This window comes from Mesoplodon densirostris, chromosome 3, assembly GCF_025265405.1.
Source record: "Mesoplodon densirostris isolate mMesDen1 chromosome 3, mMesDen1 primary haplotype, whole genome shotgun sequence".
Classification (NCBI taxonomy): domain Eukaryota; kingdom Metazoa; phylum Chordata; class Mammalia; order Artiodactyla; family Ziphiidae; genus Mesoplodon; species Mesoplodon densirostris.
Genome location: NC_082663.1, coordinates 78,661,148 through 78,682,423, shown reverse-complemented (window position 1 = coordinate 78,682,423; position 21,276 = coordinate 78,661,148). Strand labels below are relative to the sequence as shown.

Below are 21,276 nucleotides of genomic sequence, written 5' to 3'. Positions count from 1 at the left end.
TTGTTTGTTTTTTTGATATCGAGCTGTATGAGCTGTTTGTATATTTTGGAGCTTAATCCCTTGTTGGTTGTAGAGTATTTTATTTAGAGTATTTATATTTAGTATTTAGAGTACTTATACCTAGAAATATTCCTTTTTAATGTACACATTTTCAAGTAATTGAAAAGAATTTTTAAAAAACTTAAAAAAACCTATTGGTTTTGAACCATAATTGGAAAATATTTTCATCATTCTATTTTTTATATTTGTAAGTTTAAAAGTAAACTTAATTTCATATTATAGTAAATAAACACTCACTGTACACTTGCTAAATTTAATAGAATTTTAAAATGTGAACAATTATAGACTCCATATAGGATTTGAAGCTCATTTCTTTATATGTTCGTTCATTTGTTCACTCATTAATTTGTTCCTTTAATTAGAAAATATATATGGAGAACCTATTACTATATGTCAGGCAATGTCCTAAGTGGTAGGAATAAAAACGTGAGAATAAGATTTGCATTTGTTTGTGTATTGGTTTATCTGTGTATAGATTCAGTTGTGGAAAAAATTGAATGTTGACAAAATTAGGTGATTTATTAACTTCTTTTAAACCATGTCTTCATATTATGACTTATTTCCTTAAAATAGTATCGGTTACCAGGATATCAAACACATGTCAAAATAAGTAAAAATATTTTGAATTATCTATACTATACTCTTCCATGAAAGAGAACTAATTATACTTATCATTTTAAGAATTGATTTCTAATTGTTAAATAGGATAAAAGGATTTTTTTTGGGGGGAGGGTTATTTTCACCTTGAGTGCTAGTGATACTCTGCCTTATTTAAGTCTGTTCAGAAAAAAAGTATCACATATTTACCACGTAGATTAATTTCATTACTATTTTTTTTAAACCTGTTGTGCTAGACTGTTTGTTAGGCTTTTTTTTTTTTTCTTTTTTTGCAAGATCATTAAACTTTATCAGCACAGTAAAATTTTACTTATGTATACAGACTTTATACCATACCTTAAAATGAAAATTTGAGGTGGTGAACTGTATTATGAATTTTTATTATAAAGTCATGGAAATTCATTTTGAAAAACGTAGAACTTATGTAATCAAATGAATGGTATTCTTTATTTTTACTATTTTTTAAAAAAATATTTATTTTTGGCTTCATTGGGTCTTCGTTGCTGTGTGCGTGCTTTCTCTAGTTGCGGTGAGCGGGGGCTACTCTTCGTTGCGGTGTGCAGGCTTCTCATTGCGGCTCTTGTTACAGAGCATGGCCTCTAGGCATGTGGGCTTCAGTAGTTGTGGCTTGCGGGCTCTAGAGCGCAGGCTCAGTAGTTGTGGCTCACGGGCTCTAGAGCGCAGGCTCAGTAGTTGTGGCGCACGGGCTTAGTTGCTCTGCGGCATGTGGGATCTTCCTGGACCAGGGCTCGAACCCCCCGTGTCCTCTGCATTGGGAGGCGGATTCTTAACCTCTGCGCCACCAGGGAAGTCCCATGAATGGTATTCTTTAAAGTGCTTGCCTTGGATTCTGGTATTGCTGTCCTTGCTGAGGAAATATTTAGGAGGCTTCTTTTGGAATTTTCTTCAAAGTCAGTTAATAATACCATGTAAGAAGAATGATTTCATGATAGTTCAGTCATATCTCTGGTTTTTTAGCAAAAGTATAACTTAATAAAAATTTTTTTTTGAGATTGAAGATTTGCTATCCTGAAGATGTTCCAAAGACTGTGCTGGTGATTTCAGAAGAGATGTTTTAAAAGTGATCTGAGCAGTAACAGCTACACTGACATATGAGACTGTACCTCTCAACTACTTAGTAGGGAGCAGCAAGCACTTACAAGAATATTTTGTTAAATTAATGTCGCTAATTTATAGTTATCCCTTATTAGTTCAGTGCAGCCTGCTGGCCAGTTGGAGTTAGATGTATTCCAAACTTAATTATACATTTTTTTTCCTCATTGAAATTGTAGGGCCAGACAATAAAACACATTTGCAGTTACTAGTTAAGTGTATGGTTTGTATAAGTAAGTCTTTTGTGTTCAACTATTTATTGTATTTGTCATTTAAGTATGCTACAGATAATAGCTTTTTGTCTCTTTGTTTCAGCTCTTAACTGCTTTTGAGAATGCACTGGACTTATCAGATAAGATTCCTAGTGAAGATCACCAGGTGCTTTATAGACATTTCATTCAATGTTTATCCAAAGTAAGTTGATTTTTAAAATCTCTAATGTGACTTTCTATTCTAATTAGGAAAGTGCTCACAAGTATATTTTTCTGCTACTCACTTTATTTTACTTTTATATTTTCAAGTGTCCTCATGAGACTGCCAGGTTGAAGAAGGCTTGTGAAGGAATGATAAACATCTATCCTACTGTACAATATCCATTAGAAGTGCTTTGTTTGCATTTAATTGAAACAGGTAATTTATTGTTTGTTATATTGTGTGTCCTAGAGGTGTGAGAGTGATGTTGCTATGAATCAAAAATTGTTTTAGTGCCTGTTGTGTGTAAGGCATTGTTTCAGTATTTCTGGACATGAGAGGAAGTACAATATGTATTCTTTGTGCACATGAAAAGGCTAAGAAATACAGGAAGGTATAGTGACACAGAGGAATTATGAGCTACTGAGTTTATTGTTGATCAGTGAAGTATTTTTGTAGGTAGGAGTTGAAGAAGGTCTTGAATTTTCCACAGAAATTAGATGAACAGAAGAAGGTGAAAGATACGCCACATGGCATGAGCAGAGGAATGGGACTAGGTGTGGTTTTGGGGAATAGTAAAATAGTTTTATTTGCTGTAGTAGAAAGAATAACTAAGATATATTTTGATTAAGTAAGTTAGACTGTATTACACAAGGATATGAATGTCATGCAAAAGATTTTGTGAAAGATTAACATTCTCAGTGTTGATGTTATGTGGTATGTCAATGTCACAATGACATTGTTACAAATACTATAGTATGATAAAGTAATGAAGTTTGTGAATGATCTACTTTTTTAATTAAACAGCAGATTCAAGTCAGGGAGTATGTCTTAGTGTATGCTTCATGCTGTTGCTTCTTTGTGTACTTTTGTTGGGGGAAGAGAGAGAAGTGATGGCAGCTAGCCTTCTGGGAGTTGCCAAAACTTGTAGCTGTGGATATCTTGTGCTTGTCAGTTTACAGGATGTTGACCATATTGGTTTTCACAACAGCTGCTGTCCATTTTGCCAGTGTCTGTGCTGAATATGTGTTTTAAAAAGAATTTGCATATCATTCCTGTCCATTCCTGTATTCACCTGTTAGGAGTATAGTTCATAGAAGTCAGTCATTGGAATGGAAATAACAGTACTAGCACCAGTGTGGTAGTGATTGTAAATTATTGCAGAGCTTTCCTAATCCATTTAAGTTTTTTCACTTGTTGCTAAATGAGTATGGACGTGGGAATGCTTTGTATGTTAATGACCATCACATGCTTCATAATTGAAAAATGGTTGAAAACTACTGCTTGAGATAAATGAGGGAAAATTCCTGTTACGAAAGTCTCATTGCACTTATCTTGGCTCTCCCCACTCTAACTTTCCCTTGTAAATCCAACTTGTACTTTTTCCCCCCCTGGTGTCTGAATTAAAGTCCAGAACTCTTCAGTCTTGGATTTTTTTATGGTGAGAAGCAGACCTCCTTTTCCTTACTTTAACTGAGTCAAAGATACACGTGCAAGAGCAGTTTTCACTAACATGAGAAAAGAAAACATTAAAAGTGTTGTAGTGAGTAGATTTATGAAGTATAAAATCTTAAACTAATATGGGGTGCAGGATAGATTGTACAGAAGATAGACTAGATTGGGTAGAATAAGTGATGCTAGGAATGAATGAACTATAGGAATGAATGAACTATAGGAATGGATGAACTGGGAATATGATAGCAGCAATTGAAAGTAACAGGTGAATGCAAAAATGGAAGAGATTTCTTAGAGGGGAAGGGAGGGAGAAATCAATTTTAACTTTCAACTCTCCTGAGAAGTTGCACTAATATGGGATGATGGTTTGTACGAAAGGTAAGTTGTTGAGAGAAGCTGTTAATGGACGTTCAGAGGGAAATGCTCATCAGGGTTTGCCCATGAGAGATCAACAAGGTTTAGAAGCCGTTTGTTGTGTACATGAAAGGGAACGGAGTGGATGACTTCAGAGGATGCCTGAAGGGCGGAAAGGTGAAAACTGTACCTTGGGTAGTGTTGACTGCCTTGAAGGGAAAGGGAGGAAGAGGGGGAAGAGGGGATGGAGGACAGAGAAGCGAAGAGGGTCAGAGAGGAAGGTGGGGGACCTGATGCAAAGCAACACAGAAGGCAAGGAAAGAGCATTTCAGAAAGGAGGTCTGTCTTGAGAGATTGAGCAACTAATTTTATGAGTAGGAGGCCTTTAGTAGAGCTGTCTTTTTTTTCTTTTTTTTTTTTGCAGTACGCGGGCCTCTCAGTGTTGTGGCCTCTCCCGTTGTGGAGCACAGGCTCCGGACGCGCAGGCTCAGCGGCCATAGCTCACGGGCCCAGCCGCTCCGCGGCATGTGGGATCTTCCCAGACCGGGGCGCGAACCCGTGTCCCCTGCATCGGCAGGCGGACTCTCAACCACTGCGCCACCAGGGAGGCCCAGGGCTGTCTTTTTTAATCAGAGTGATTGAATTGGAACTTAGAATACAACAGTGGGAAAAGAGTAGGAAGAAATGGTTAGCAGGTATAAAAAGAAGCAATCCAGGGACGGACTGACTTCATTTAAGGGAGAAGAGGAGGAAGTGTGAGAGGGGGATAGTAGGCTTTTAGAGGAGAAAGAGAATTGCAGTAACTCTCCTGGCAGGAGAGTTTCAAGAAGAAAGGGCTAGTTAATGTTATGGATGTTGCCTTGAGGTCAAGGAGGAAGAGGCATGCTAAGAGACTTTCAGTACAGGAAGCATGCTTATGATTTTTTTTAATTAATTAATTTATTTTTGGCTGTGTTGGGTCTTCGTTGCTGCACGCCGGCTTTCTCTAGCTGCAGCGAGCAAGGGCTCCTCTTTGTCGTGGTGCGCGGGCTTCTCACTGCGGTGGTTTCTCTTGTTGCAGAGCACAGGCTCTAGGTGCATGGGCTTCAGTAGTTGTGGCACGTGGGCTCAGTAGTTGTGGCTCGCAGGCTCTAGAGCACAGTCTCAGTAGTTGTGGTGCACTGGCTTAGTTGCTCCGCGGCATGTGGGATCTTCCCAGACCAGGGCTCGAACCCGTGTCCCCTGCATTGGCAGGCGGATTCTTAACCACTGCATCACCAGGGAAGTCCCTATGATTTTTTGTGTGTGTGGATTTTTTGTTTGTTTGTTTTCCTCTAAAAGGAAGCATAGTTCTAAGTCACCCAGTTTCTTCAACCTTTAGCATGAGACCCAGTGTGTTCCCAAGATAAGTGGACTGATTTTCTTAATTGTGTGGCCTCTGGTACCCATCCCTCCACCCATTTTTCTGCTATTGTGAAACTCATGGCTGTTCACCCTTTTCTCTCTGTTACTGTTCAGCTATTGATGGTTTGTGCCATTCCCTCATTCTTGAGGTGCTTACGTGCTAATTGGCACAAGAAGATACACTGATGTGTTTTTTTGAGGACTGATCAAATGCTTTCTTAATAGGCACATATAAGCCTATAATATAGATTTGTTGAGTAAATATGCCCTAGTATATCAAAAAGCCTACAAAATTATAGAAGAATAGGATCAACAAATAGTCTGCAGAGTTTTGCCCATAAATTCAATACTTGACAAAATGGTTTAGTAAAGAGATAGCAAAGGGATTATCTGATTGATTAGAGAGAGTGTTGACTTTTGTGAAAAAAAAATACCATTCTCAAAGAGGGTTTGGGGATGGGTATTTTGCAGAATTTAAAGAGATCTATGTCCTGGCAAAGGGGAGTGGGTAGGTGGATATTTACATGTATGGTACACCAAGGAAGACTTCTTTCCCTGCTGAAATGTTGGTTGTAAGGATTTGTGGAATGGGGAGTTCAGGCTTAGGTACGTTCTGAGGTGAAGCATTATTTGGGGGTGGAAGTTTAATAGTTAATGTAGGAGAGTAGGAAGCTGTGCTTCATGATTTCTTTTTTTCCTTCTTTTCATTGCTCCTTTAAGCCAAACTTTCTGTGTATTAAGAACTTCTGAAAATCTGTGAGGTCTCTTAAAGGCTGATCTATCCTCCCCCAGAGTACTTCAGTGCCTGCAGAATTTGCTGCCTCACAGCAGTTAATCACTGGGTTCTTTTCCGCTGGGGACAAATATATTTCATTCTCTTTTGTCCTCCTTTGCATGTTGAGGCTTGAAGACTCATTTGCAAAATGACTCAGTTTATAAAGCTTCACATAACAAGTAGTGAATAGCTTTCACAGTTGTCATCTGATGAAATGTTATTTCATGCTGTGACCTTTTTGATTTATTTTGTTTTGCTTTATTGCTGAAATGCGGGAGGATAAGAAAGCTTGTTTCTTCAAATCCAAACAGAAAAGAGTTTAAGATTTTCTGTTCCAGAAATATTAGAAAATCCAGGTGGAAATAAAAAAATGAGTACATGTTGTTTTTCTCCTGCCAAGCTAGGTTAATTTAAAAGAAAAATTCTACAGCACTGATGAATTTCTTTGGGATGTCAGAAATAAATTAGTTATTAAAAAAACCTCTTGCCTTTTTTTGTGATAAACTTTAGGAAACAGAATTCTTATAGGTATTACTGAGCATCTACTCTGAACCTTTTCAGAATATCTTTTATCAGCTCCAAGTCTACCTTGCCTTATTGACAAATAAAAATAATATTGCCAAACTGTTTTAAAGTCACTAAATCTGGAATCTTAGAATCTCTTAAATGTTAAAAAGAGCAGATAAGTTAAATAAACAATTTTCTCTTCAAAAACAATGAAGTCTATTTCCTTTCTGGTTTTATCCTCCACATTTATTTAGGTAGTATTTTCAACAAGAATAAGTATGGAGAAGAAGTGGATTGAGAGTTGAAGCTGGAATATTCCTGTCTCTTTACACAGGATCACTAGTGTTGTTATTACTGTTGATGGTTTTTGTGAACACTGTAGAGAAATCCTCTAAGTGCCACTTGGTCCTATGTAGAGAGTATGTTATCCAGGGCTAGACGTGAATATAGTCTCCCCGAATCTCTTTTTGCTTTTATAATTGTGCTCCCAGATGTTAGCAAAGGGGAATATGTTAGGAAAATTCCCCTTGTTTAAAAGATTTTTGTGTTAATCCTAGACCTTTTGGAAACTATTTTCATCTGCCTATTCACACTTTGCTCACCTGTGTGCAGTTTTTAGTTACCCTAAATATGGATGATTTTTTAGGAAAGATGCATGATTGGCTTTTCTTCTTTTCATCCCAGGTGTGTTTTCTGTAATAAGGGCAGTTTTTATAGCCAAGATAGACTATCATGAATTGTGTTTCTGTGGAGTAAGAGAGAGTTTTGACTCAGTTGGATAGAAATCGAAGGTAAAATTTTAGTAGCCATTTTATTTTCTTTTTTAGAATGGTGAATGTTTTTAATTTTCCGTAGTAATTCTCAGCCTTTACCTATTAATAGACTAAGCCTTTTGGGACATCAATTCATAGCGGTATTTTTAAAGGATCATTACAATATTTAATGAATGGCTACATGTACAAGATACTATACTAGTCCCTAGCCTACCCTTCAGAAATTACTGTTTAGCTACAGAGGCAACAAAGGCAGGATATATATGTTATAAAGCTAGTAATACAGTTGGTATATGGTATTGGTAAATACTGTAGATTGGTGATTCTTAAAGTATGATCTCTGGACCAGTAGCATCAGTATCACCTGACAACTTGTTAGAAATGCAAATTCTCAGGTCTAATATCAGACCTACTGAATCAGAAACTTTGAGAGTAGGGTTCAGCATTTTTTGTTTTAACAAGTCCTCGAGGTTATTTTGATATCTAGTTTAGACAATACCACTGGATATAAAAGGGGTGGGGAAGCCCCAGTGGTTTGCTTTTGGAGGATATAGGGTGTATGGAACTAGGCATGTCTATTCTTGGAATTCATATTTATGGAAGCGATAGTGAGAACATATTGATGGAAGGGAAATTCTTGTCTAGAAGCAGGCTTGTGTCTTTTTTACTGGCTTATTAACCAAGATAGTATTTCTTCCAGTTTATTCTCATATTTCACCAAACAGTATTGAAGTTTTAACTCTTTAGCCATTATGAAGTCTTTGAACTTTTGGTGCTAACTTGGACTTCTAAATTAATATATAAAATGTTACTTAGGGATTATATACATTGTTGTATATCTGTGTTTTTTTGGGGTTTTTTTTGCTATACGCGGGCCTCTCACTGCTGTGGCCTCTCCCGTTGCGGAGCCCAGGCTCCGGACGCGCAGGCTCAGCGGCCATGGCTCACGGGCCTAGCCGCTCCGCGGCATGTGGGATCTTCCCGGACCGGGGCACGAACCCGTGTCCCCTGCATCGGCAGGCGGACTCTCAACCACTGCGCCACCAGGGGAGCCCGATATATCTGGTTTTGAAAAATTTGAAATATATAAGCTAAATGGTATCATGCAAAGAATTCACCTTTGACATCTGTTACTGAAACAGTGCTTCCATATGTGGTTTGGGGCTGTTTTATAGAGATATTAAAGCATCAGGTCTCTTTTTAAGATAAATTTTTTTTTTTTTTTTTTTTTTTTTTTTTTTTGCGGTATGCGGGCCTCCCACTGCTGTGGCCTCTCCCGCTGTGGAGCACAGGCTCCGGACGCGCAGGCTCAGCGGCCATGGCTCACGGGCCCAGCCGCTCCGCGGCATGTGGGATCTTCCCGGACCGGGGCACGAACCCGTGTCCCCTGCAGGCGGACTCTCAACCACTGCGCCACCAGGGAAGCCCCAGATAAATTATTTTTATTTGTTCCCCTTGTTTATTGCTTCAAGTTGTAAATTACTGTCTCAGTTACTTTTTAAGAATTTCCGTATGTGATTAAACAACTTATTAAAGTGGTGAGTGGTAGTCCCAGTTTATTCTCAAAACAGAAATCATATTTTCCACCTGTTTTTGTGCTTTTCTGGGAACAGGAATTCTGAGAATGATTGAGGTTGGAGAAAATGGAAATACAATATAACAGAACCTACAATGTTTTCTAAACTAATTTTTTTTACCAAAATAAATTCAAAATGTAGGCATTGGATGATTACTACATAAGCCTAACTGTTAACTTATATAGGAAAAGAAAGTTTTGAATGTAAACTTAAGAAGAATGTGACTAAGTCTTTGTTCAGTATCCTGCTGAGTAGCCTGTCTTTTGATCCTGGGCTCCTGGAAGAGTCCACTACATCTGGCATCTTGGCTGCTGCATCTCTAGCAGCACGTTGTTGTCCAGGGAGAGAGATTGGCAGAGATACTGTCCTTTGACAGGGATTCCTTCATCTAACAACCAAAGTTCTTATTGCTGATAGCAAAGGGAGACCCGGTGGCACACAGCGGGCTGAGTCTTAGCCTCGTGGCAAGTAGCCATAGGTTTCTTGATTGAAACCCTTGAGTACGACAGCAAGTTCGGTTTACCCGTACTGCTGTGTGTAAAGTGGTTTCTACTTCTGGTATTTAAGAAGAAGAAGGAACATCATTTTCTTTATGAGATGTTAATATTTTCTACATTTGTTGGTCTATTTAAGTTTCGAATTCCTGGAATCAAGATATGGAAGTGTATGCGTAAGACAGCTCTTGGGATTTAAGTGTACAGGTTTTGGCACATATTGGTATGTGTATGCTAATAACTTTTTCTTTTAATTCCAGGAAGCCTTACTGATGAGGGAGAACAGTATTGTTGTAGATTAGTGGAAATGGATTCAAAAAGTGGTCCAGGTCTCATTGGTTTAGGCATTAAAGCATTACAAGACAAAAAGTACGAAGATGCTGTTAGGAACTTAACAGAAGGTGAGTGTTCAGTGTGCAACGTATAACATGAGGTATAGTTGTTAGCAGGCATTTATCTTTGGGCCTTTCTTTAAGGAATATATATATTTAGGATAGAAGCAAAAAAATGTACTTACATACTCTGGAGTCTGCTTAAGTTTGAATTCCAACTCTGCCACTCACTAATTTCAAGACCTTACGAAAGTTAATTAAACTCTTTGTGTCTCAGTGTTTTCATTTGTAAAATAAGGATACTATCTCCATGTAAAATAAGGATACTATCTCCATGCTTAGGAGGCTTTAATTTAGTCTTATCAGGTATGACAATTCTGGATGAACTGTCTTTCATACTGAGGTCTGAATGACAAATACAAGCCTGGCAGCGGGAGGAGCATTTTAGGCCAAGAGTTGAAATAGCCTGAGGTGAGAGAAAAGCTAGTGTTCAGGGAACTCCTGATCGTTCAGCAAGATTTGAAAATAAAGTATGGGAGCAGGAGGGGACAAGAATTGAGGCTGGAAAAGGGGCTCGCAAACCTTGTTAAGAGGTTTCCATGTTATCCAAGGGCAACTGGGAACCAGCAGAAAGTCTTAAGTAGGGGAATTTCATAATCCCATTTGTATTTTTAGAAATATTCTGGCTACAGTATAGAGAATGAATTGGAGTAGATGGCAAGCACTTGCATTGATCTGGGTTAGATGATGGAGGTCTAAACTGAAGTGGTAGGCCATGGAATCAATGTGACTTTGTGACTGATTAGATATGGACTACAAGGGAGAGGGGAGGAGTCTGATTTGGGGAGTGGATTGTGGTGCCATTCATCTCAGTCGTAATGGAAACCTTGGATTTTGTGATTACTGTTATCCTTTTAGGGTTAAAGGAAAGCCCTCTCTGCACAGCTGGATGGTATCGTCTGGCAGAAGCCCAAGTCAGAATGCATAAGCCTAAGGAAGCTATTCTTTCATGCAATCAAGGTATTCTTGACATCTTCCAGGGTGGCCAACCCTGTTTCTTTTCATCTTAAAGGAGAATGATAATGGTGCTTTATTTTGTATTTTAAGTTACCAACTAATTTAAATTTCATTGAGGAGGTTAAAAAAAAAACACACCAAGTCTGTGTGCATGTCTACTACTATATTTTTAAACCAACAGTGGGTATTTATCAAAGGTTTCCTACACTTGGAATTTTGACAAAGTCAGTTTAAGCTTGTGTGGTGATGCTCTGTCTTTGTAACAGGGAAGCTTCTTGTGTGACCTGCGACCTTCACTCTAACGTAGATTCTTGATTCCTTTAATGTAGGTAATAGACAAGGAGAGGTATCTTAGAGCCTATCTGCATGTGCTCACGTAGGTCAGGTGTGGGGTAAGAAATCAGAGAAACGATGCACTGCTCTTGGCCTGGCTGGTGACCTTGCCTCTGCAGTTGGGAAGCAGCTTACCTTGGTTCATCCTAATTCAGCGACTTTTCCCTTCCATTATCCTTAATGTGCTATTTTTGTGACAGATGCTTTGGCTAAGGGTTAACCTCTGTTATGTAGCAGATATAGACAGCCATTGTTGTGTTTCAGGATGTTCAGTTTTATTATATGTTACGTGAAGATGGAGGTTTTAAATTTAGATCTGTTTCAAATTCAGATATTTTCACAAAGAGTTCAGGGAAGAATTTATATTTAGCTGTGAATTATTATTCATGTATATTGTTTTGACAGTTTATTCTTATTATATCTACAATTTGTTATATGTTACCCTTAAAAAGAAAAAAAAATGTGAAGTGATATGATTGTCTTCATTCAGATATCCTTAATTTTGTCAGCTCTGAAGAACATAGATAATCTTGGTGTCTCTGGTGGCAATCTTCATCAGAAGAATCTTTGTCTTCATTTGAAAGCAGAGGCTTTGATTAAACTCTCAGATTATGAATCTTCAGAGGAAGCAATTCGTACTCTTGATCAGGTAGTCTTATCATTGCATTTTTCCCTTCGCCTTATTTAGTTTTCGGTCAACCAGGCATCAACCACTCTCTGCTTACCACAAATATTTACTTACAAAAATTTTGTGTTAGAGGTATGAATTCACCACCTCTGCACTTTTTGGAAACTCCTAAAGTTATTTGTTTGCCTCTTGGTTAAGTACTTACAGTGTTCTTCGTATGATGCAATTTCTTTCTTTAGTTCTTGCTCTTATTCTCCTTTTCTCTTTTTGCCCTCTTGGGTTATCGATACTTGATTATTATTAATTTGGTATTCTAAATTTTTCTCTCCAGAAAATATTTCATAGATTATTGACAAGAATTATTAAGGACACTTGTAGCTTCATGGTAGAGAATGTTACTTGTTTTATTCAACTTAAAAAACACTCTGAGAAAGATTGATATTTAAGAAGGAAGCTGATTTCTTACTGTTTCTGATTCAAGCAGTTTGAAATTCCCTAGCAAAAACTAGGAAATTATGAATTATAACAACATGGTGCCTTTAACAATATAAAGATATTTTTCAGATAAAGGCTATTTTTGGTATAAAATTAAAATTATATCACTCAGTATATTGCAGAGTTCTGAATTTTTATAAAACTCATTATTTTTTATATTTCAAAAGGCTTTGCATTTCATAGTTTTTCTTTAAAATTAGAACAGTTGTCAGGATCCTTCAAGAACAGATATCTTATTTTCTTGTTTTCTCTCAATACTTGCCTTCCACCAATAGTGTGTTTTGGGTGAATGCTTTGGAGAGGCCTTTCCATACTCTTTTTTTTTTTTTTTTTTTTACAAAAAACAAAAACCAAATGAAAGGTTCCTTGAAGAACTAGTAGAATCCAAGTCTGAGACAGAAAATGTACAAGATGAGCCCAGGACACCTTATAATGCTAGAAACCAAAGAAACCATAAAAGGCTATTAGAATTATGTCAGAAGCTTCGCTCAGGAACTAGCATGAACTGATTTTTACTGGCTAAAGGGGATGGTTTGAGCAGTAGTAACTGCAGTAGATTAAAACACATCATTTAAGTTTAAATCCATGTGTTAATGATGATACCAAAAAAAATCAACAAATCATCCTCAGTAAAGTGAATCTTTGAAGGATGCTAAGGAACCAATTGGAAAAAATCGAAGTATTTATCCTATGTTTCCTTTATGAACTGTTCCTCAGAATGATCAAATAGATAATGAGAGGAGGGGAAATTTCTGTTTGTTGAAGTGTGCCATCGAATAAGGAAAGAAGGAATGATAGAATTAGAAAATCACCATTTTGCAGTCCATAATGAATTAATAGATCTAGGCATTGAGGATCAATGGCTGCTTAACATCATAAGAAAAAAAGACAGCTAGACGTAACCAGGTGCAAGTACACATGAGGTATTCTTGCCAGAATATCAAACCTGAATCATACCAAAGTTCTAGACCTATTAATTTATAGAAGATACAGGGGACCAGGGAACATGTCAATACCATGACAATACAATCATCAAGAGCCAGACTCTGAGAAACTGTGAAAGTGGCCCATATTTTTCAACAGTTAAATTTTAAGGGAGAAAAAAAGAGATGGAAGGGAACCCTATAGATTAAAAGAGACTTAAGAGACATATCAGCCAGTTGAAATGTATGTACCTTATTTGGATTTTGATTAAAACAAATTCTTTAAATATTTTATGAGACAACTGATAAATTTGAACACTGGTTAATTATTTGATGATGTTAAGGATGTATTGTTGATTTTGTTTATGTGTTTATAATGGTAGTATGATTATGTTATTAAAAATAAACGTATTTTTTAGATACAGATACTAAACTATCAGATGAAGAGCTATAATTTCTGGGGTAATCTAAGCAGGAGTGTGGTGAAATGGGTGGAGGTATAGATGAGAAAAGATTGGCTTTGAGCTAATAATTTTGAAACTAGATGATAAGTACATGTGGGTTCATTATGCTATTCTCTAATTTTTTAATGTATTTGAAATTTTCTTTAATAAAAAGATTGCAAAGAATGAAAGTGTTAATAGTGATAGAAATCAGGACCTCTAAGTCTTTATACCATGGTCATTCTTTAGTTAAAGCAAAACATTGCTGCATTGTGTTGTAGATTTATAGCAATTCTTTACAATTATTTTCTAGGTTTCTGATGCAAATAATATCCCAGGACTTTTGGTTCTCAAAGGCTTGGCCTATCTGAACAAAGGCTCATTAGATGAAGCTTCAAAGGTTGGTGTTTTCATTTAAACTGTTTTTTTTTTTTTAAGTTAAAAGTTATTTTTATCTGGATATGGAATTGATAGATATATACTTTATAGATTATGGAAGACCTTCTCTCTTCTTACCCTGACCTAGCTGAAGCTCATGCCCTGGAGGCTTTGATTCATTTTACCAAAAAGGACTATCTACAAGCAGAAAAATGGTAAGGATGTATTTAGATTGCTCATAAACCTAGTCCTATCTTAATTTAATATTTCTTGAAAAATTCAAAATGAATGGGTTTGATAAAGATCTAGTTTTACATAAATTTGATCTTTGTAAGCCTTAGTTTTTTTGGGGGTCTTTTTGGGTTTTTTTTTTTTTTTTTTTTTTTTTTTTTGCGGTACGCGGGCCTCTCACTATTGTGGCCTCTCCCGTTGCGGAGCACAGGCTCCGGATGCGCAGGCTCAGTGGCCATAGCCCACAGGCCCAGCCGCTCCGCGGCATGTGGGATCCTCCCGGACCTGGGTACGAACCCGTGTCCCCTGCATCGGCAGGCGGACTCTCAACCACTCTACCACCAGGGAAGCCCCAAGCCTTAGTATTTTTTTTTTTTTTTTTTTTGCAGTATGTGGGCCTCTCACTGTTGTGGCCTCTCCCATTGCGGAGCACAGGCTCCGGTACTCGCAGGCTCAGTGGCCATGGCTCACGGGCCTAGCCGCTCCGCGGCATGTGGGATCTTCCCAGACCAGGGCAAGAACCCATGTCCCCTGCATCAGCAGGCGGACTCTCAACCACTGCGCCACCAGGGAAGCCCAAGCCTTAGTATTTTTAAGAAATGTATTTAGCATGTAGCACAGTAACTATAGAAAATTTCATGATGGGTTTGAAATCTCATTAGCTGATCATAATGTTCAGTAAGCACATATAATGTTTGGTTTTAAATTTGGTTTCCTCTTCTAATCATTTTTTTTTCTCATGATCTATATCCTAAAGTAATGACTTGCTTCTAATTTACCATCCTTGAATAAGTCAAACTTTCATTGTTCCAACTAGGTGTCTCCTATTTTTTTTTTAAATCTATCTATCTGTCTATCTGTCTATCTATCTGAATATTCCTTTCTTCCCTTTTGTGACTTAGTTTTCAGCTAGCTCTTGAGAAAGATGCTGAAGTTGCTGAATATCATTACCAACTTGGGTTAACGTATTGGTCTATGGGCGAAGAAACAAGAAAAGATAAAACAAAGGCTCTTACCCATTTTCTAAAGGTAAGATATGCTATTATTTAGTTCTTAGTTGAAATGGATTCATTATGAAATCAAATATAATAATCACATAAGTTAGGTACTTAAAATTACTCTTTACTGAATTTTTTTGTGTGTTTCATCTCTCACACATAAGGTTTTGTGAGAATGTTGTATGGATTTTCAAGGAGAAAATTAAATCATAAAAATGTAAAAGTTACTAATTTAAGAAACACGTGTTATAGAAAATGAGACATAAGTACCTTTGGAAAACAATACTGTTTTTAGGTAATTTCCACTGTACTTTTATTGGCATGTGAGTCTTATATACTTCTACATGTTTAACTTCTTATATTTTAGATGTGTAACACCTAGAAGTTGTACATTCCTATCTTGACTCATAGAAACAGATTGATGAAATAATAACTCTAATTTCGCATTTCTTTTAGCAGAGAAATAGTATTTTTATTCTTGTTTGTTTTTTGTAACCGGTGATGGCCAGTTTTCATGTCTGCTTTAAATCTTACGTTAAAGGATGTTTTGGCTATTTTTGTATATTTAATTTTTTTCTTTAATCTGTGTATTTATCTTTTGTGTTTTTAAAGGGACCCATCCAAACAAACTTCACTATTCTGTTATTATCAATTTTTATTTCACAGGCTGCCAAACTGGATACATACATGGGCAAAGTTTTCTGCTATTTAGGTCATTATTACAGGGATGTAGTAGGAGATAGAAACAGAGCCCGTGGATGTTACAGGAAAGCTTTTGAATTAGATGACACTGATGCTGAATCTGGAGCTGCAGCAGTTGACTTAAGTGTAGAGCTTGAAGAGATGGTATGTCTAATAATTTAAACACTTTTGTCCTTTTTTTTAATCCTGAGTATAGAAATAGAAATATTTTTATATGTGTACGTGAAAGTTATTATTTTTTAATTTTTATTTGTAGATGCTATAGAAATATTTCTGCCACTCCTTATAAATAGTAAATTTTCTTTTTATTGGCAGATATTAAATTACCTAATGTTGAAAGTGTGGTTCAGTATATACCAGTGTAAGTTTAAAAAATCAAAAGTGGTAAATGAAAATATATCTGTTTACATAAGTGTTCAGTATTTTTATAATATTTACTATCTCTAATACTAGTCTTTTCTTTTTATTAGGAAACTGCCTTAGCTATCCTAACAACAGTCACTCAAAAGGCAAGTGCTGGAGCGGCAAAATGGGCCTGGCTTAGGCGAGGACTATACTATTTAAAAGCTGGTCAACATTCTCAAGCAGTGGCTGAGTAAGGCACCTTTCTATATTTAACCTCTGATAGACAGCCTAATGGTTCCTTAAATTAAACTCCATTTATATCCAAAATGAACTTATAAGTTGCCTCATACCAGGTTGTATTTCGAGGGAAGAAATAGCAAAATTTATTTATGGTTCATTGGTTCTTATTGTCTGCACCGGCACTGGAATTACAAAATTGGATTAACTGATGTCCTTGTGTTAAGGAGAGAGCCATCCAGGGAAGTGAAGTCTTAATAGTATAATGTATATAGCAGGTTCTCAGTAGACATGTAAGGAATGATAAAAAGCCAAGGTTAATATCTTTGTTGTTCTCCCACTGACAAGCATTGTTTTGGGGAAGGGGAGACCCTGGCAGCTTGAAGGGCATTTGGAGCAGCTCATTTTTAGTAATTTGATTTGAACCATGTAAAGAAAATATGTTTGAGTCTAAGTTGTTCTGATTTATGTTAATACCTAGAATACAGGCATTTAAAATTTTTTCATGGCTATGGAATCTGATCAGAAATTTAAAGCATGCCTGTTGTTCCTGTTTTTCAACTCTCATATTTTTGTTTTGGTAGGAGGCTTGGTGGGGGCTTATAGACTGATGAGGCATATTGAGATATATACCTATTCTGGTAGGATAGGAAACTGCAGTTCTCCTACATAGTCCAGGGAAAGAAATTTTGGTGAGCATTTCTTCAAAAATTTATTTTGTTTTGATTCATTCTAAAATTACAATAAAATTTCTTAGTATTAAAAAACCCATGTCATAAAAGGAACAGGTATACTTGCTTTAAATAAATATGGTTTTCCACTTTTATCTATAGGAGGAACCATGGATATGTGCGATTCAGTTAAATTACTTTGTATTTTTCTTTCAGATATGGAAGTAGTTCTATTACTTTTAGTTCTCTTACTCTTTCTTGAAATTTTAGTTTACAGGCAGCATTGAGGGCAGACCCAAAGGACTTCAATTGTTGGGAGTCATTAGGAGAGGCATATTTAAGCAGAGGTGGCTATACAACAGCCTTGAAATCCTTCACAAAAGCCAGTGAGCTGAACCCCGAATCCACATACAGTGTGTTTAAGGTTGCAGCAATACAGCAAATCCTAGGCAAATATAAAGAGGCGGTAGCTCAATACCAGCTGATCATTAAAAAGAAAGAAGATTATGTGCCTGCTTTGAAAGGTAATTTCTCTTTAATAGCTCCTTTGTCTTTTGTGATACTGAAGTATAAAATCCTTGAATAAATTTCTAAATGTATCGAGTAACTTGAAAAGAACTTCTTTAGTCAACAGCAAGTGTCCGGTATGAACCGTTTATAGTATAGCTTGTTATATAGATTTGAATATAGAAAGATGAAATTTTGTTTCATAACAGTTAGTAAATAGTAATATGATAGAGTTTTAGCTTTTAGATAAAAAGTATGATAGCTGTGGCATCTAAAAACAGATCTCTAAAACAAGAATTTCCCTGCTCTTATATTTTGATAATTAATTCACTATATTCTCAGAATATCTTAATACCTTTTAGTTACTTTGTAAATTATAGAATCTCATTTTTTTTTTTTTTTTTTTTTTTTTTTTTTTTCGGTATGCGGGCCTCTCACTGCTGTGGCCTCTCCCGTTGCGGAGCACAGGCTCCGGACGCACAGGCTCAGTGGCCATGGCTCACGGGCCCAGCTACTCCGCGGCATGTGGGATCTTCCCAGACTGGGGCACGAACCCATGTCCCCTGCATCGGCAGGCGGACTCTCAACCACTGCGCCACCAGGGAAGCCCTCATTTTTAAACTTTTTGAACTTTAGAGGCAACTTACATTGTTTTGTAATTATCTAAATTAATTTTAGTTCCTTTATAGATACCTGTTCCTTCTTAACAAATTATTTTTGGTAATTTAAAGTAAAACACCACCATACATATTTAATTAATTTTTTAAGGATTACTTCTAACCATTAAAAAAAACCTGGAGCTCATTATATTTGCTTCCCTCCTTTTCCTTTTTAAAGAAACAGTGGGGGGTTTAATTTAGAAATAGTGTATGTTTTAAGTGACATGTAACTTAGGCCTTGAAATCCTTTTTAAAAAATTTTTTTATAAAACTCCTTAACAGAAGGAGAACTCACATTTATTACATGTTTACTGGCCACTTTAGGAAATTGCTGTTACATTATTTTTTATAGTGTAGTTTGCTACATAGTTTTGAATATAAAGAGGTCAAATCTTGTTTCACAACATCTAATAAGTGGTAATATGATAGCAAGTAGCATCATATTAGATATTATTAGGTAATATCCCCATTTTCAAAGCTAAGATTTTAAGAGGTAAGTAATTTGCCCAAAATCAAGGAAATTCTTAGGTTGCATAGATAGTTTTTATCGTTTAGTACATGTTTACTCCAGGAGAACCCTGCAATTTGAATTCTTTAATAAATGCATCAAGACCATGCTTAAAGATAACTTTTATAAAATACCATTAAGTTTTGTTTTCTGGAAAGTGGCCGTAATATAACACCAATGAATTTATTTGATGTTCATTCTCAGTGTTTCTTTTACATATTTTAACAACTACAAACTTCCCTGATTTTAGGTTTGGGTGAATGCCATCTCATGATGGCAAAAGCAGCTCTAGTCGATTATCTTGATGGGAAAGCTGTAGACTACATAGAGAAAGCACTGGAATATTTTACTCGGTTAGTATCATTATTTATGAGTTCATTTTCTTAGTATTATATAATAAAGCCAATTTTAGGAAATCATGCTTTGTTTATCCTGTTAGCTATGGCAATCATTATTCAGAATCTCAAACATAAAAGAGTAACAGACTAGTCAGTTAATTCTGTAACATACATATTGTATTAATTTTGCACTGGGGAACAGATACAGTTTCTTGCTTTTAGCAGCTGACATGCTGGAAGCATAGCGAAGGATGGGAAGGAAGAAGCAGTCAGCTAGTGGAGCAGCAGCTTGGGTACCACGTGTTATTGTTCTCTTTCAGGAGACCTAGAGATGCAAGTATCTCTAATTGGAACTGATTGGAAAATGGGGCTTCAGGTGCACAATAGGCTTTACATTCAGTGATCAGGGCCCATTTCAGACTAATTGGTAGAGCTGAAGGTGAAGGGAGATGAGCAGTCTGATTACTCCTGGAGAGAATCTGTGTAGAAAAAGAAATGATATCAAATAACAAGAAATAAATCAGAAAAATTTCAGTAAATCTGGTTATTTTGTAGAACTAAATTCATTAGTTAGTTAGAAGTGTTATTTGTGATAGATGACTAAAAAGTACTCAAGTTAGACATAGAATTAAATTTTTTTGCTCTTAAACATCTTTCTTGTGCTTCACTTCCTTTCTTTCCCTACTTGCTCTCTCCTGTGTGTCGTGTTGATTTGCTTGCTCTAGAATTGCTTTGCTTTGAACATGAACCAAATCTGAAATGAAAACTTCATTCTTTTCTCCCACTGATTTTTATTGCTACTTTTCAAGTCTTATGTAATACATATAGCTCTTTCCAAAGAGGAAGGTATTGTGAAGAGGGGTGTAATTTGTTTGAACTAGTATTTAAGGGTAAATGTGAACCTTTGAGTGATGATACTTCAGCTACAAATACTGCCTTTCCGAGTCTGGGGAATTTTGTTCTGGATAACACTCACAACTAATTATGAGGAGGTAATCAAAACTTTTAAAGTGATATCCCCACATTTCTATTTACTTCTAGACTTAAAATTCACACTACCACAGTTCTAGTGTAAGGATGATAGAAGTTATTTCACTTTACAGATATTTTATTTTTTATTGAACTTAAAAGGAGATAAGAGTTTAGGTTGCTAAAATTGCCAGTGTTTTCTTTTCTGTTTTCCTCTCTGTTTTCTTCTTTCATGCTGTCAAGTGTAGAAATTACACTAAGATATTTAGGCAGAAGAGCTACAAATAGTGTTGTCCTTCCTCCTGATCTCACAGTGGGCTTTCAGTGATGACTGAAGTAATTAATCTTGTTTCTCAGGAAGACATTGAAAAATGATTTTTGGCTGGACTCCATGAGTAGAAAAGGCTATGAAAAATGTTCCATCTGCTTGCCCATCTGCCAGTAATATAGCTGTTTGTGATAGCTGATTATCAAGACTTGGCTTAATTGAGAAATTGCTGTGTTTTATTTGTAAGATTTTGAGAAGAGAAAAGTGAAGAGAAATGAATAACTGAGATTTTCTCATTCTAAAAAGAAGTGCCCTTTATCACCATAATTAATATTTTTATTTACTTTTTGAGCTTGTCCACTGAGTCTTTCTTGCTTCAATAAATACGGTTTTTCACATTCTCGTGTTTAGATTTTTGGTATTCTGATCTCAGAGAGTAAAAATCCTTTGGACTACCAAATATATTTTATATTTACTAGCCCTTTTTTTTTTCTTAATATGTGAGGGAAGGTCTGCAAGCAAAACCTAAGTTTATAATAATCAACTATGAGACAGTTACCAACTTGACTGCTTTGGTTTTTGTTTAAATAGACAAACACAAAAAGCATAGTTTAAAAAATTCAGTATTAAGGTAAATTGGTCCTGGAAAATTTATTGATTTATTTATGTGATTTCTGCTGCTTCTAAGAAAAATGATAAAGAGCACCAAAGAAATGTTTGCAAAGTTTCTGTCACTTAAAACAGTCAATTCCTTCTCCTTCCCCTCTTCCTTTC

The 21,276-nt window shown here is 36.3% G+C and overlaps 1 protein-coding gene across 3 annotated transcripts in view; it reads left to right on the top strand.

Moving 5' to 3' along the window:
• SKIC3 (SKI3 subunit of superkiller complex) overlaps positions 1–21,276 on the top strand; it is a 145,392-nt gene that overhangs the window by 72,228 nt on the left and 51,888 nt on the right. For all 3 annotated transcript variants that reach the window (XM_060093167.1, XM_060093165.1, XM_060093166.1), the window contains exons 8-19: positions 2,107–2,205; positions 2,313–2,421; positions 9,781–9,921; positions 10,771–10,872; positions 11,712–11,851; positions 14,005–14,091; positions 14,181–14,284; positions 15,203–15,329; positions 15,965–16,144; positions 16,471–16,595; positions 17,524–17,777; positions 19,178–19,280. In XM_060093167.1, the coding sequence (XP_059949150.1) occupies positions 2,107–2,205; positions 2,313–2,421; positions 9,781–9,921; positions 10,771–10,872; positions 11,712–11,851; positions 14,005–14,091; positions 14,181–14,284; positions 15,203–15,329; positions 15,965–16,144; positions 16,471–16,595; positions 17,524–17,777; positions 19,178–19,280 (1,571 nt within the window). The remainder of the gene's footprint in view (positions 1–2,106; positions 2,206–2,312; positions 2,422–9,780; positions 9,922–10,770; positions 10,873–11,711; positions 11,852–14,004; positions 14,092–14,180; positions 14,285–15,202; positions 15,330–15,964; positions 16,145–16,470; positions 16,596–17,523; positions 17,778–19,177; positions 19,281–21,276) is intronic.